The sequence below is a fragment of the Triturus cristatus genome, chromosome 4_1 (assembly GCF_964204655.1).
Source record: "Triturus cristatus chromosome 4_1, aTriCri1.1, whole genome shotgun sequence".
Lineage (NCBI taxonomy): Eukaryota > Metazoa > Chordata > Amphibia > Caudata > Salamandridae > Triturus > Triturus cristatus.
In genome coordinates this window covers 1,126,162,292-1,126,179,189 of record NC_140585.1, presented here as the reverse complement: position 1 = coordinate 1,126,179,189, position 16,898 = coordinate 1,126,162,292, and the positions used below count along the sequence as shown (strand labels likewise).

The 16,898-nt window shown below is 44.5% G+C and overlaps 1 protein-coding gene across 1 annotated transcript in view; it reads left to right on the top strand.

The window, feature by feature from the left end:
- Positions 1 to 11,812, top strand: part of LOC146856137 (uncharacterized) — a 40,294-nt gene extending 28,482 nt beyond the window's left edge. The window contains exon 7 of the mRNA XM_085654175.1: positions 5,065 to 11,812. Within this exon, the coding sequence (XP_085510301.1) occupies positions 5,065 to 5,744 (680 nt within the window). The 3' untranslated portion in view covers positions 5,745 to 11,812. The remainder of the gene's footprint in view (positions 1 to 5,064) is intronic.
- Positions 11,813 to 16,898: the final 5,086 nt, after the last annotated feature.

Below are 16,898 nucleotides of genomic sequence, written 5' to 3'. Positions count from 1 at the left end.
TTTTTTGTACCGACTGGGCCATCAAAATAATCTGCTGGTAACCCTAACCATAGGACTGGAAGTTTGTTGCAGGATCAGCACATTATTCATTTCCTTCACCCTCGATCCCCGATTAATGCCGCAATAGTTTTAACTTAGATCTTAAAGTCTACGCCCCGTCAATAACATGCTGAGTTACTTCATAGGTCTGGGAATGCACCCTGCATTCAGACAACTCATTCCTCATTCTCGCCCTTTATTGTCACGCTCACCTTGCACTCACAGTGATCACAATGCACTCACACTGATCACCATGCACTTGTACCATTCACACGCTCACCTTGCACTCACAGTGATCACTCTGCACTCAAAATGCACTTGTCCTGCTCACACTATACCTCAACCTGCAGCCACACGAGTACACTACTCATCCTGCACTCATGTGACACTTCACTCACCTGTCCCCCTCACTACTCAATATGCAACTCACTCAAACAAGCCCATCAGTAATCATACATTCATTCATCCCATTCTGAACTTGCATCCGCACCCAAAATGAGAGAGGACAGCAAGGGAGTGAGAGAATTTGATTGAAGAGGTCAGGGATGAGGAGAAATGTGAATTGCCGAAGAGAAGTGTGGACACGCAAGAAGTGAGTGTGATCCAAAGGTGAGGGCTTCTGTTAGAACAAAGGGGAGATGTGAAAGAGGAATGGGGGGACTGGAGAGGTGTAAGATACAAATAGACAAAAATGTGAATGAAGAGACGAGGTGAATGAGAAGTGCTGAGGGGCACGGGAGGTGACAGGGCCAGAGAGGCCATGAGATAAATGTGAGAGACTGTTAGAGATGAGGGCAGTGAAAGGACAGAATGGCAAGAGGTGATTAAAGGTGAAGTGAGAGGTTGAATGGGGAGAGTTCAGAAGTTGTAAAAAGGGGTGAAAGAAAATGACCTGCAAAGTGAGAGAGGGATCCGGGGTTAGGAGAGGAGAGAGGGATGGAAGGGAGGGTGTGAGAGGAAAGCTGCATGGGTAAACGGCTTAACTCTACACAAAACCGCCAGGGTTTTAAGGGACCCCTGCTTCTTCCGGTCAGGGCCAGGTGAGCTTCTAATGTGGCAGCACGTATTGCTGCAGAGTGGAAGGCCCTTCACAAAGGATGACTTGAAATCTTTCTGATGATAATTGCTGTATTTTGGTTATAAATGGGTACTGATTGGGTGAAATCTTTCCTCAGCGTTACTGTGTGTAACAAATATCAAAATAATGAAGCAATGCTATCCCAAAATACGCGGCATCACATAACCTCATTTACATTTTCATCCCACGCAATTTAGTCAACAGGTTTAGACATTTTTGTCAGGAGGGGGTCCTTACGCCTCAAAATGTTGACAGGGGGGTCTCGGCATCCAAAAGTTTGAAGACCTCTGGTCTAAAGTAATACACTTGTGCTCGAAAATCTGAGGGACTCAGCCTCTCTTGGGAGTGTTCTAGAGGTTGCTGTCAACTGATTGGCTATAGTTTGGTCCTTTTTTTTTTAAAGGACCTAGCTAGGCTATAGAACTAATGGCTCATTGCCATTTGTACCTATTATAGTAATGCACATTGCTTTATTATGGTACATTGATGACGGGGAATGATTCAAGCATGTGAATCTATAAAAGATGCCAATACTGGAGAACTACAGTTACAGGTAAGTAACCAAATTTCTTGCCTTGCATTATGACATTGCACATCATGAACCAACAGTTTTTGAGCAAGGAAGCCTTTTTCGAGAAAGGCTACAAAGAGGAAATCATTCGAACTGAGGAGATGGAGATGTTTTAAATAGCAGAATTGAGGCACTGTTTCCCATTTTTTTCAGAATTTGAAGTTATATTAAGGAAAAAGGAGGAGGAAAAAAACATTAGTGTTGTCAATCTTCATACAGCATGGGGAATCTGAGAACTTTGCATTGATTGACAACTTGGCATTATTGAAATATACGTATTCATATTATAGTTGTTGTTATAATTTATTTTAAATTCTTCTGTTTGTTCATTATTTTGATTTATTGTTTCTTCTTTAGAAACTTTTACAGTGTCACCATGGCAGCTGTTAGAATGTTGCAGCTTTATCTAATGCTGGTAAACTCCTGTTAATGGTCACTTTGAAAGACACTATTAATATAGCAATTCGGCGAGAGACGTTGTCTACTATACAAGAGCAAGGGTTATAACCACATAATTTAGGCATAGAAGGAAAAATATTTACAGAAGCATGGATGACATTCCAATAGGTAATGCTGGTGGGGAACCTAAAGATGAGTATGAAATGACAGTAAAAATGTTACAAAACATCTTAGTGAGCATAGAAGGGATGGAACATACCTCGAGTTGGGTAAAAGAAATGAAACAAGAAAAAAAGGAAAGTGCAGTTGTGGCAAAATTGAAAACTGTTGACTGATTCTTCCTCTAGCCAGAAGAAGAATGTTTGGCTGAGCACAGTAAAGGGGAAAAATGCAAAATTCAGGTGTTGTAGACATGGAAGTAATGTACAGACTGCAAACAGTCCAACTTGTCAGGGTAAAAATTCCACATGCAGACAATGTGAAAAGAAAGGGCACCATGCACAAGTTTGCAAGAGAATGGTAGAGATGGAAGGGATAAGAGTAGAGAAGCACATCATATTTAATCAATTTAAGAGAATATGGGAAAAATAGTGTTACGCTTGACTGATGAGAAAATATTCAGAGTGTGCCACTGGTAAGATCAATGTCCCTGATTGAAAAATTACCGTTGGGGAGAAAGAAATGGCAGTACTTGCAGATTTAGGTTCCTTACATGTTGTACATAATAAATATTTGTAAAATGTGGGAAAGAAGATATTGTGTTAGATAAACCTGACATAAATCCTTTTGGGTGTGCGTGTGTTACCATTGGCCTCTTTGGGTAAGCTCCCGTGTCCATCAGATTGAAGGAAAGATCAACAATAAGGAAAGTGTATGCTGTGAACAGAGAAGACCATTTACTAGGGTGGGGCCACCAAATATACCTGGGGATTACGTTGAACCCCAGTGCGCCTGAGCAGTCGATGATCATAGCGCGATTGAGTGACAAATTTGGCATTATTGAAAAGTTTCTAGAATTATTCAATGAAGAGCTGGGTCTGTTGAAAGACAATGAACATAAAATTTTATATTTAAGGATTGGGCAAAACCGGCAGTTTCCAAGCCGATGAAAATTCTCCACATGATGATGGAACTTTGACGTGCTAGAGAAATTAGAGCCCTCAGAATGGCTTGAGCCTATTGTGTTGGCTCACAAACATGGAGGGGAAATTATATAACTGTATACAACGAACCTCTGTGACTTGAATGTTAATATCTGGATGGGCAGTCAGTCAACCGTTGCATAACATTGCAGAAGAACTGATAATTATGAAGGATGCTTAAGTATTCATTGGTATAGATGTTTCCTCAGCATATCATCAGGTTAAGTTATTGCAGTAAAGTAGACCTTTTGCATCTTTTGTAACATCACATTGGGCTTGCCGATTCATTAAGATGCCTTTTGGATTAACGTCGTCGGCAGCTGGTTACCAATGGATTATGAAACATGTGCTAGATGTATCAAACCAAGTTATGGTTTTCCAGGATGATATTGATTTATGGTCAGACTAAGAAACAACATGATGAAGTGTTGCTGATTGTGTAGGAAAGGTTGAGAAGGAGTGAATTGACGATTAAGAAAGAAAAGGTCAAGTTTATAGTCAGGACAGTATCGTACCTAGGGGGCACTGTATTTGGCAAAGGTGTGAGACCCAAATTTGATTTGGCAGAATCCATTGTAAAGGCTCCGTCACCAATTAATAAGGAAAAATGTAGATCTTTCCTTACGTTGGCGGACTACTCCAAATTCTTAAATAATTTCATCAGTGCAGTACTTCCTTTGAGAGTGTTATGTAAAAAGGGAACTTAGTATGGCTAGACGCCAGAGTATGTCTGTAAGAAGACCGGTTTAACTATGGGTGCCAGCATGAAGGGTCTGGGAGCGGTGTTCTTGCAAGTTGAGGATGCCCTGGAAAGCGTGGTTGCTTTTGTTTGAAGGGAGCTGAAGATAACTATTCAGTGATGGAAAGAGAAGAGCTAGCATGTACCTAAGCTATACACGGAGCCACTGGAATTATGCTTTTGTGCAGCCTTGTCCTTTTTTCGCTTAGTTATGGTTTGGCCACATTTGCCACATAATCCATCATCTGCTCAATAATCTGCAGATTTTAACAAAACAAAATTGATTTTTAGCACAAATGGTTCAAAAGTTACTAAAATCGCAGCAACACGTGTCCCATGCACTGTGGAAGAGCAATTGCAAAGGTTGTCTCTGTTGCTTATTGCTGTTTCAGTGTTAAGCTGGTAATAATGAGGTGTAACCTATGCACAAATCACGTAATCTCCCCGTGCCTAACAAAAATGAATGTGTCCTCATGTAACGCAACTGGTGCTATGTAAATATGATAAATAATGAAGTATACTATCAGAAAATGTGCCACATTAATTGCCTTTTCTTGTTGCATAATTTAGTGAACCCTGTCGCATAATGTAAAATATGTGTCTGGAATAAGAAAAATTGCAGCCGATTGTGTATCAAAGTTGTCCTTAAGACCACATGATGATGAGAGCAAAGAGGAGACCGAGGGCCTGATTTATTATATGGAGGATGGCACGTCGTTCTGTCAGGGGGATGGACTAAATTGCTCCATCCCTAGGACGGAGGGACTGTCTGCTACATTTTTTAATGACCACCAAGTAGGCAATCATTTATAGTGCATTGGCAGGAGCTGCACTGACAGCAGTTCCTGACAATTAATGTCGCAGTTTGGTGCAGGGCTGTGTCAGCATGACTCAGCCTTGCACCAAACAGTTTTCTTATTTTATTTTCAAAAAGAAAATTCCGGAGCGGGATTTTCTTTTTAAGAATAAAACATGTAATGGTCTGCTCACCATGGGAGCCTTCTCCCATTGAAATAATTGAAACTGAAATATTCATGTCTTTAGCCTTGTTTGTATGTTTTGAAATCTCTTGAATTTAGATGTATTCTTCCAACAGGTGACGCATCTCAGAAAACAAAACATAATGAAGCAGGTGTTGTAAGGACTACTAAAAAAGCAATACCACGCAAAGCTTTACCAGCCAGCGCCACAGTGAAGATTGTCGATAGTTATGAGAAAGAAATGCAATCTGGGGGCTCCCTGTGGTCGGAAATGAACCAGGAACTAGAAATGGAAGAAAGCCCTCAATATGAAAGCGATTTCAGTGATCCAACAAATCTAGCTTTTCATCCTGGAATTCCTGAAGTTCAGAGATCAGAGATCTATAGTGATGGGAGTAGTATGGACCATGCAAACCTTTTTGCATGTCTACCAAACATACAGACAAATGTGAATCTCTATTCATGTACTGAATGCGAGAAAATGTTCAGTAAGGAGGAGGATCTTATTGGACACAAGAGAATACATATGGTAGCGAGGCCGTACCAGTGTACCGATTGCAACAAAAGCTTCAGACGCAAGGACACTCTTTTTGTGCACAAGAGAACACACACAGGAGAGAGGCCATTTCACTGTGCTGTATGTGAGAAGAGCTTCAATCAAGTGGGGGCTCTAAACAGACACCAGAGGACACACCTGGGATACAGACCTTATCAGTGTCACCAGTGTGAGAAAAGCTTCAGCCAAAATGGGACTCTCATTGCACATCAGAAAACACATAAATATCCCAAAAACTGATAGTCTTCCAAGAAGTAAGATGGGAAAAATAGTATTACTAAATGATGTTCAAACACTTGACCTATTTTGTCTAACAGTAATTCCTCTTGTCCATCTCATTAGTAGTTTTGCCAAAGGTTTAATGGCTAAGGCCTAACACTCCAGATAAAAGATAACTATCACACTTGCCTTTCTGCAGTTTGTTAGTTTGAACTTAATAACAGAGTTGAGCAGCATCCAAATGAAATGGCCATGGGGTGAAAAATGCCTCCAAATATATTATTATGGGCTTTGTCTTGACAAAGGTGCAAACAGTATTAGGGAGAAAATTATCCACACAACAACAGTTACCACCTCAACATCCCTGTTATTGTGCACAGTATTTAATCAACTCCTGTACTTGCTTCCATAAACAGTGCTCTCTTGCTTCCCACCTAGGTTCGCCTTATATGAACAGCGACTGATAAATAGTACAACAGAAGGCACACGGCAAGAGTACATTAACATTTCATGAAATAAAAAAAAGATAAATGTGAATTATTGGTCTTGTACGGTTAGAACATGTATTGGTTTTTAAACCGGTTTTGCCAATATGTACCTCACTGGACAAGTCGTTGGCCATTGATGAGCGCCACCATCATCCTACAGTCACAACCTACTCTGCTTTCATGTTTATTTTTCCAGAAGAGGGTGCTGTGTCGGAGAGGATTTTAATGCAGGTTGATGAACTGCTCGACTGAGTTCAAGTAGTTTCATGGTGCTGGACTGACTGCATGGGACCCTGGCTGACAGGCTGTGCACAGAGGGCTAATTTCAGAATAGATTAACAGAAGGATCCTCAACCCAAGCAGACTTAAGGGAATAACATTCATTTTCTTTATCATGGGTACATGTACAATTTGCTAATGCATCGGAATAATAAGCCTGGTTTCACGGCCAGATCCTGAAGTACTGGGATATTTCATGTTTTTCTTTTAGAACTGACCATAAAATGTATGGCGTTTTAGCCAGTATATTGCTGTGTATAAATTGTACTGTATAATACATGGTTGGCTGCAGAGAAATAGAGTGAGTGTGAATTCCTGTAAAGCACATATTCACCCAGACACGTTTTGGTGCTGAAACTGAGAAAGAGGCGGCTCACAAAAACAACCAGCTGCTAGATTTAACAGAACAAAAAGCCCTTAAGAGCACTCCAGAGGTAATGGCTTTCAGAAGAGAGAATGATAGTCGTTTAAAAAGCTGAGGGGTTACAGTCGAAAAGGCTCATCTCTAAATGCACCTTCTTAACTTGAGGAGTCTTTAAAAGCATCTTGGCCTCTGATTGAAGATGGCATGATGGAATATAGCGTTAGGGACTGGTCTGAAAATACTAAGGCCCTCTGTATCGGAAAGCCTGGTGCACCTAGTGCTAGGTCTTTAAAATGTATTTGATAGGACAAAGGGAGGCAGTGCAGACCCTGTTGCACTTCTGATGCATGATCGAATTGCCACAGACCAGCACAAGCCTCACTCCCATCAAACCTCCAGTAGCTTCTGCATTTATCCCACTGACTGACCCAAATAGCAGATGTTGGTATAGTGCAGCCGTGAAACAATACTGGCTGCTACAACTAAAGTACTGCGAAGATGTGGTAAGAATCATCAACTTCAGAAGACTCATTTGACAGAAGCTGAGGGGAGTCTCAAAGTTATCCTGATGATCCAGCTGAAAGTCCTTGTCAATGTAAAATCCTAAAGTTTTGACCCTCGCCACAGAGGATGGAGATGGTCCAATCTGAGCTGGCTCACAGGCTGCCTGCCACAAGCTGCCTTGGGCAAGAATTAGAGCCTTTGTTTTTCTTCCATTGTATTAAGTGTCAGCTAATTTTCGTTCATCCATACTTGGATGGCAGAGAGGCAGGAACATAGGATGGCATAAGCTCAGACAGAGATCAAATGAAGCACAAGATCAGCTGAGTTTAATTGGTATAAGAATAGGAATCTGCTCTGAAAAATCTAACTAGACTAGCCAGTGGTTCTAGATGAACGTTAAAGAGGATGAGGGATAGGGAAGAGCCATATAGTGACCATAGAAGGCCTGGAGCCCGAGAAAGGAAGGAAGAGCGCCACAGAAAGACTGCAGGGTGCAGGCCAACTCCTTCTAGATGTGAATCAAAATATCATGAGCCGCTGTACTAAAGGCAACAGACCAATCTAATATGATAGTACTAAGCCTGCCAAGAGGCCCGAGATAAGGTCATCCACTGCTGTCGCTAGTGCAGTTTTAGCCCATTCCATGACATAAGCCCACCTGTGCTAAGTCTAAGGCGCTATAAAATGGTTCAAAAGCAATCGCGACAGATTTTTTTTCTCTCCTATTTTAGGAATAGCAGGGAGAAAGATGGTTGTCTAATTAGACTAATCAGGTCTTTTTAGGAGGATTTAACAGTGATTTCCTTTCATTAAACTGGATCTATTGCTCCCAAAAAGGAGTAGATCAATATGCAGGTCAAATCCTGGATGATGGTAGGTGTCAATGCTTGAGATGCTCACAGATGGCAGAATATCTCTTGGGATTACGACAGTCGGTCATCTCCTTAGACCCAACTAAAGTTACTGCCGCATGAAGGGAGGCGGGCCTGGGCTGTCTTCTGATAATGTACATTGACTGAGCTTTCTCTGAAAAAAAAGTGCTCAGTGAGGTTCCAAACTACCCGAAGAATCCACATCTGATCTGATTGCTGTAAGAAACTGTTTTCGTCAGGAACAGGCATAGCTGATGTGGCATAAGTTACGACCAATAGGTTAATCGGGATTCACGTGCGTATGAATTGTGCCATTTTCTCCTAACATGTTTGATGGCAACACTTTCAGCCTGCAAGGCTGATGTAAAACATTTGGTGCCGATTCTAGGGATCTGCTAAACCTGCTTTGCAGGAGAGGAGTTGGCCAAACGGCTAGGGCGGTGAACCTCGAATCTGGGGAATGGGGTTCAAGTCTCGGCAATGACGCTGAACATCCTGTGATTCCGGGCAAATCACTTAATCTCCCTGTGCCTAACAAAAATGAATGTGTCCTCCTGCAACGCAACTGGTGCTATGTAAAGCGCTCTGATAACCAATACCTTCGAGTCAAGTTTGCACTATATAAAACTCCGTAAAAGAAAAATGGCACTGCTTTCTCAAGGTTATCGCCAGACACTCAGAACACTTGAGTCAGTGTTACTGTGTCCGCAGCAAGAGGTACAGAAGAACTTTTGAACTCAAAGTGGGCAGTAGCCCCCTCCACCTTTGTGTTGTTTTTACTGGTGTTGTTTTCCCAATCTGTAGGGAGGGCTGATTGGAGGAAGCTATCTTGATAGAGCTTCTCAAATTGGACCTAATTGGGGTCTGTCCAGGCCATTGAAAGTATTGAATTGCCAGTTACTGAATTCTAGGGTGCATAAATCTGATCAGAAGTGTGGTCTGCAGAACAGTTAGGTTCCCTCACCTATTGGAAAGAGTTAAGAGAATAGTCTGCAAGCACCTAAGTTAGTTTTGTCAAGAGGGGCCTCAAACAAAATTGTTATTTCCAACAACGATGATCTTGGATAAAGAGATTGTCAAAGTGCCAACCAGGTCTACAAGTTTATCTAGAAAAAAGCATGAGCAGAGGGAAGATGATAGACAACTATCCGAGGTATGTTAGAGAGCAACTGGCAGCAGACCAGGACATCATCTGATTCCTGGCATACTGTAGTAACATCTTACAAAGAGGTGAGATTTCAAAACCCTGCCAGCCAGACCCATAAGTGCTCCTTGTAATTTAGATATAAGATGCTATAACCTTTCCGATTTGCAGTAGCTGGGTAAGGGCCAAATGTGCCCTGTAGCCACATTTCACTAAATACCACCACATCTCAACACCTATCACTGTTAAGACCTTGAATCTCCCCACTATGTTTGGGGAAAGTACCTAGTGTTCAACAATGCTGCTTAGTTACCATGAGTCAGAATAAGGCCCGAGTCCCAGGTGTGTGGGAGCACAGCCTCTCCTAAATTCTCAATATCTAGGTCATTAGTACTTTTAAGGGTGTCAGGAAAAAAAGATAATTGTGAGCATCGGTAAGCAGTGTCATTTCTTTTGATGGGTAGCGTGCAGCCATAGTTCCCCGTGGTCAGAGAGGTCTCCGCTCCACAGGTGCCTTGTCTTTGGGGCGCTCCCAGTGTGACCACTGCACATGGCCACATTGAGGCCATTTCAAAGTAGGCTCTTACTGTCTGACATGTAACCATTTTAGACCACCACACTCACTGGTCCCCACTCCTCACAAGATGCCGGCAGAATAGTCCTAAAAAAAAGACTCTGCTAAAGCAGAACGTAAAAGATAAAGCTGTATTAGAGCCTGTGATGTCAAGTTCAAAATTCAAACAACCCAGAAACCGTTGATCTATCTTAAATGCAGCAAAGTTTTATAAATAAACTTCAACCACAACAGCAAAAATAATAATAGCGGTAAACTCAATAATCCTTAAAATTATAATGTAAACCACCAGGGGCCCAGCTGAGCGGTAAAGCGTTGCACTCAAAGAATCCGTCCTGAAATCTGCCGAAAGGGCAGCGTGTGTATAGATAGCGCTGCTAGACACTTGGCCTGGGGAGGGTAGACCACCACATCACAGTCTGCACCCCTTAGAAATGAGTTGCCGAATCGTAACTGAAAAGACTAACATTTTGGGGGAGGATAGCGGTGGGGACTCAAGCCCTCCTGGAGAGTGTTAGAATCACTTGTTTCCTTTACTCACTCAGTACAACAGGGGGGCAATATTAAGGCAATTTCCAGGATTACATCTAATGGTTTCAGGACTGCAGCGTGTGTTTCATGCTTTTGACAAATCTGTGGGCAACACTGACAAACCACAATCCTGGTATACCATGAGCTGGATACGGATGATATGTGGGAGAAAGATTAGAAAAGCATCAAGTTTGAATGACTTTGTGAGATATTGACTTCTTATTTAAAACAAAGAAATCTAATGCAGTTATGTTTCAGTTGTTGTCTTGGTGCTTAAACTTTGCTACAACATTTATACACTCATGTTTATTCGAGTATGCTACTACTTACGTTTTAACTTTGGTGTTCCTAATTGCACCAATGTGAGAGACAATTTTTACTTAACCACTTGCATTTCTTTAAGTGAAGATCTTTGTTCAAGGTCTGTGCTTCCCAGGTGGAACATAATTTAAAGTTTAAAAGGTTTTACCAGGGGTGGACGGAGGGGGGATATAGTTTTATTTCGAGGGAGGGGTGGTATTGTGTTGTCTGAAACGAGGACAGATCACATTGGTGTATTGTCAAAGGTGTTCTCCAAGATTAGGTAGTACCTTTTGAAAAGATCTAGAAAAGGTTAAGTGATAGAGCTTGGAAAACGTGCTGAATGAAGGACGACTGGAGATTCCTTCTTGACCATGACATCTGTTGAGTTTCAATGTTAACTGGGAAAGTCCACAGGCAGTAAGCACTATATAAAACTTGTATTCTTATTATAAATATGTCCAGGGCGTAACACAGACCTCTGCGGACGAGAGGGTCCACAAAATTTCAGGGGACCCCAGATTCCTTCAGAGGGCCCACAGTCTGCACAGGGCCAGTTAATATCTGCGAGAAATGGAAGACTCTGGGCTTTCTTCACATTCTGCAGGCGGGTGGGCATCATTTTATGTCACACCACCGAATATGTCCACGACTGTCCCTGTCACTTTTTAAAACAAGACACATTTTGAAACGAACAGAAAACAGAGCACAGCTGAAGTATTGGGAGCAAGGAAAATACTAATAAAAGTAAATATTGTGGAATTGTAATCTGAGGCAAGAGGAAACGGTGGCACACAAAGGTCCTCAATATAAAACCTAGCGGGAATTATTACAGTTAAAGTGAGCTACAGTTAGTGTCGACTAAAAAAAGAAAAACGGGGAAACTGTGGCAGCGTGTTAGTTGCCCAGCGTGAGTATGCTTAAAAATGTTCAGAAAACGTATATTTTGAACGACTTTGTGTGAAGATGTTTATTTATGAAATCGGCTTGAAATGCTTAATGATGGATTCTTTAATAAACCATATAATATGCAGCAAATGTGTTGGTGTCCTTTTGAAGGAAATTTGAATTTTGGGGTTTAAAGTGTACCTTGTTAAGATTACCTTCTATTTTCTTGTAAATTTCACAAGCCACATGTCTGCGTAGAGCAGAGCTCTTCAAACGTTTTGATGCCGAGGACCCCCCCTGTTAAAATCTTTTAGGTGTAAGGACCCCCTCCTGACAAAAATTTCTAGAACTTGGTACTCTTCATCATTGACAACTATAAAAGCCCCCAATTCCCATAGCAAATCATTTTTACAGTGGGAAAATAATATTAAACAGTGTTTATCAAACGAAAGATCAGTGAGCGTGGGGGCGTGGTCAAAGGTGAGGCTAAAAACAAAAGGCCTCATTTATGAGGAATTGACCTAGGGCAGCGACGCGAGTGTTCTTGCTGTGCTCCGCTGCCCATGCCAATGTGAAAGGGGAGGAATGCACCTTATTTATGAAATATGGTGCATTCCTGTCCTTTCCCACTGCGTTGGTGCTCAAATTGCTGCATAGAGCTAATGTAGGCAGGATTATTTTTGTGCAGGAAGGTGCCCGAAGAGTGGGTTTCCTTTCTTTGTGAGCTGCAGAATGCAGCACACATGGAAAGAGGAAAAAATTCGAGGAGACATGAAGACATTTCTCCTCATTACACCTGCTGTGGGGATGCGTAAGGTGTTGGTGCTGCCCCAGGTTTACAAGGTTTTGTAAATCTGGGGCAGTGTCAAAATCGATGGGTGTTGCGTGGGAACACCCACCGCAATGCCCATGGAACTCCTACTTGACAGACTAAGGCAAGGCAGCGACTTGCGCTGCTTTGTCTTACTCCATATGTATGAGGCCACACAGGGTGACTTTGCGTTGCCTCGTAGATACGATTGCGACGCTTGTGCAGCCGGAGCTTAAAAAAAATGATGCTCCGGCGACTCAAACCTCTCATAAATCAGCCCCAAAATATTTTGCTAGTTTTTTTTAGGTCTTTCACCATCAGGTAGCTACATATAAAATAAAGGGTAGCTTAAATGAAAGATACATTTTTAAAAGTTGTTACTCGGTGGCAAATGCACTGAAGTACATTCGGAAACCTCTATTAGTTAATGCATGTAGAGGTCTGTGTGTAACCAGAGAGCCACATAATTAAATTTGGTTGGTGCAGTGGGAAATAGTGGCTTGTGGATTTTTAGTGCTACGAGGTCAGAGCCTGTGACAGAAAGCACTGAGAAAGTGTAAGTCATTAATTTATTCTTGCATTACACACATTGTAATGTAGACTGCTACAAACTGTGCAAATAGTTGTAGGATATAATGGAGCTTTCAAAATGTAGATTTTAGTAATACTAGAGCATAAGTAATGCATCAAGCGATTAAAAACATGCACTCCACAACCCAGTTGTTAACTCTTCTTACTACCGCAAAAAAAAAAATCTTGGCCATCACAAAGCAATTAAAGCCAGAACCGCTCCCAAACACCATTTACATTTGCAGATTATCTCAAAACGCTCATTTGCATTTCATTCAGGCAAGTAGGCACCCTGGCACGAAGGATTGTTTCATCTGTCTGCCCAGCCTCTTCCTTTCATATAACAGGAAACTCTATTACCTTCAGCTGAAGCATTTTAATGACTGGAATGAAGCGTCCAGGTATTTAAAAAGAATAGCACGTGTTTAAATTCCAGGCAGATGGGAGGCCTGGAAATGCGCAACCCCCTTTTCCAGGACTCCACGGCCTCTCTGTGGGTCACGCCCCACAGATTGAAAACCTCAGACGTAGAGTCTTGAGTCCTGGGTTTTCCTTGAATTTGGCATATATCTGATAGAGACATCTAGCTGCGGATTCCTTAACTTAGAATATCTCCAGCCGTCAGACTGGATCCGGAAAACTTTTCCCCAGTAGTACCTCTGCGTGCCGGGAGGCGTCGTCGACCGGCTCCGTCCTGACGTTGTCCACGGATATGACGTGACGTCAATGGAGCCCTATAAGTCTCTCCCAGCGCGCTGACGTCAGTTTCCTTCTTTTCCGCGTCCCAACGCGGATCCAGGAGAAGCAGTTCCTCTGGCCTGTTTGTTGTTTTAAGGCCCTCTCGACCTTTTTAGCGTCCGGGAACAGTGTGCGATGCCTAGGGGCTTCAAATCGGGTGGGACCTGTATGCGGCAGATGTTGGCGACAGATCCACATGAGATCTGTATGTGGTGCTTGGGAGAGCACCACGACTCCATGGAGTGTGACGCCTGCCAGCAGCTGAAGCCGAAGTCTCTGCTGGAACGTCGTATGAAGTTGCTGTCTGCCCGGTTGTCCCGTACAAAGTACTCGCAGCGCCAGTCTCCAACTCCAGCGGAGGGGTCCAAGCAGTGCCCATCTTCTCATGCTGGGGCTTCTGGTCGAGACTAGCCCCGAAGTCGTTCCCGTGGACGTCGCTCACCTGACACAGGTAAGCACAGGAGGAAGTCACGGAGGTCGTTGGCCTCCCATAACCGTGACGTTGGGCCTGTCATGGGCCCACAGGTGTCGACCCCCACCTACCCACCATTCCCTGGTGCTGGGGCGACTCAGACCCTAATGGAAGCCTATTCTAGGGCTTTTCAGGCCATATTTGGGTTGCCCCCTCTCCCTGGCGTGTCTTCGAGCCCCACAGAGGGGGTAGGGACTCGGGTCGGGGATTCACCAGCGTGTTCGCCCTCGGCGCCGATTGAGTTCCCTGACTCTGGTTGTCGGCCCAGAGGGGCATCCCAGCCAGATGTTAGGCCCTCCTGCAACGTCTCCGCACAGCCCTGTGGGGCTCCCTGCATCGACGTCTGATGCGGCTACAGCGCAGAGCTCGACTCCGAGTCGATGCCATTCATCCCTGCTTTTTTCCACCCCGGTGGAGGTCGAGTCGATGCCGCCTCCGATGCTGGGTGGATGAGTCCTCTTCCGGTGCCATCCCCGGCTGTTCCTCTGTTAGAGGATGAGGCCCCAGAGGGTTCACCACCCCAGGGTTGTTTAGCTGCTCCTCTGAGCAGGTGCCCATGGGGCACTGGCCGGCTCTTCATTCTGCACTGTCGTTTGGTGGACGGATTAGCCTGCAACTGTCCCCTACAGATGACTTGCTGTCGCTGCCTAGGTCGGCCACGGAGGCCAGTACGGCGTTTGCGAGGGCGGTTCGCAGTGCTGTTGATATCTTGGAGATGCATCCACCTTCAGTCTCTCTGCCTTCTGATCCTTGTTGGATCTTCTCCACCAGGGCGCCGTGGACGTGGAGCCCTTACTGCCTTTTGGCGGGTCATTACTTAACATCCTTCTGGGTACTAGTGCGAAACCCTCAGCGGGGGAACCTGTGGATTGTGCTATTGCGCATTGCCATTGCCCGACTCCAGATAACCCTGCCTGTTTGTCCCTCCATCCTAGGGCTCAAGGACTGGTAGTCCAGGCAGCACTCTTCTTCTCCTCCTCCGTTGCTTCCTCCCACTAGGGAGTCTAGATGATTGGAGTCCTGTGGCCGCCATGTCTTTGTGTCCACCAGCTCGGGACTTCGGTCCCTGAACACGTCTTGTGTGTTTGCTCGGGCTACTTTTGCCCTTTGGGACTCAGTCAAGCACCTCCTTCCATCCTTGCCGGAGGGCCCTCATGCTGACCTGGGCCGGCTGCTTTGTGATGGCTGCCACATGGCTCAGTTTTTCATCCGGTCGACCATAGACACCACTGATTCCATGGGTCGGGCTATGGCCAGGTCGGTTGTTCTGCATCGCCATGCCTGTCTGCGTGATGGCAGTTTCCCTGAAAATGTTCAGGAGCTTCTCGGGGATCTCCCCTTTGATGGGGGTCGTTCTGTTTGACAGTCATGCTGACTCGGCTATCCAGTGCCTTATGTCTGGGTTCCCATGAATTCCATAGTTTATAGTCCTCATCCCGGACTTTTTGTGCAGCTGATCAGCTGTTTTTTCCCTTAGTTTGGTACAGCTAGGCCAGCTGTTTTCTGCTTTTCCTTTTTGAGCCCTCTGTCTATGAGCTTGTCTCAAGAGGTGTCCCTTGCATAGGAGGACCTTTAGCCGTTGCTCTGCTCTTTTTGGAAGCACACACTCGTGCTTGTGGCGGCATCCAGCTTGTTGGAGCGCGCAGGGGCGCGCCATAAGCACGAGTGCAGTGCTTCCAAAAAGAGAAGACTGCGCGTGCACGTACGCACGCACCACGGGTATGGGGCAGTGCCACGCTCCCCCACGCTTGTCGCTTGTTTAATTTATTCATTTATTGCTACCTGCATCCGAGCTTTTGTACACCACTCTAATTGGTGCCATTTGGTAAAAGGTTTCTTATCTTTATGGGGCCAAACACATGGCCCCATAAAGATAAGAAACATTTAACTTCAGAAGGAAAGCAGGTGAGGCCGTCCAAGTGGGACGGCAGAAAAAGAGAAAAGTATACGTCATGGCGAGCGCTTGTTTATGTACGACCATGGTTTGTGTGCCTCGGGCAGTGTACTTCCTGTGCAGTTTGACGTGCGACGGCCGAATTGTAGAGTATGCACCTGGGTGCGCAACGTTCTTTCTATGGATTGTATGTGGGCATTTTAGTGCCTCTTTCGTTGTGAAAGTACGTTTATATTGCTGGTGTGTATGCGTGTGAGATTGTGTGAGTGAGAGTGTGTTTGCATCTGAGCGCGACGCCCACTTTAGGGACACCGCGCTCAGTTTATTTATTTTACACCAGTGCCCCAGCGCCATTGCTTCTTCTACACGGGGAGGGATTTGCACATCCAGCTTGCCGCTGTCTACATTTTGTGACAAAGGCATTCCCAATTGAATGGCTGCCCTCCGCTCCGGCCCTCGCTGAGTCCTGGTGCACAACAGTCGGTCTTTGCAGGGTCCTGGCTCCACAACCCCTGCTGCGTAGCAGACTTGTTTCTCCTCACTCACCCTCCTTCGCATACCAGCATCTGGGGGACAGCCATGTTCGGAACTGAATCTTCCTGTAAGTAAACGCACCCAGCTCCTCGAGCCGCCCCCTTTGGATCAGTTTGTCATTCCTGCCTTCGACGCCTCTCGCACTTTTGGGGGAAGTAAACGCTGGGGCCCTCTCACACCACTGCAAGCATGTCCTCCTCCCCACAAGCATC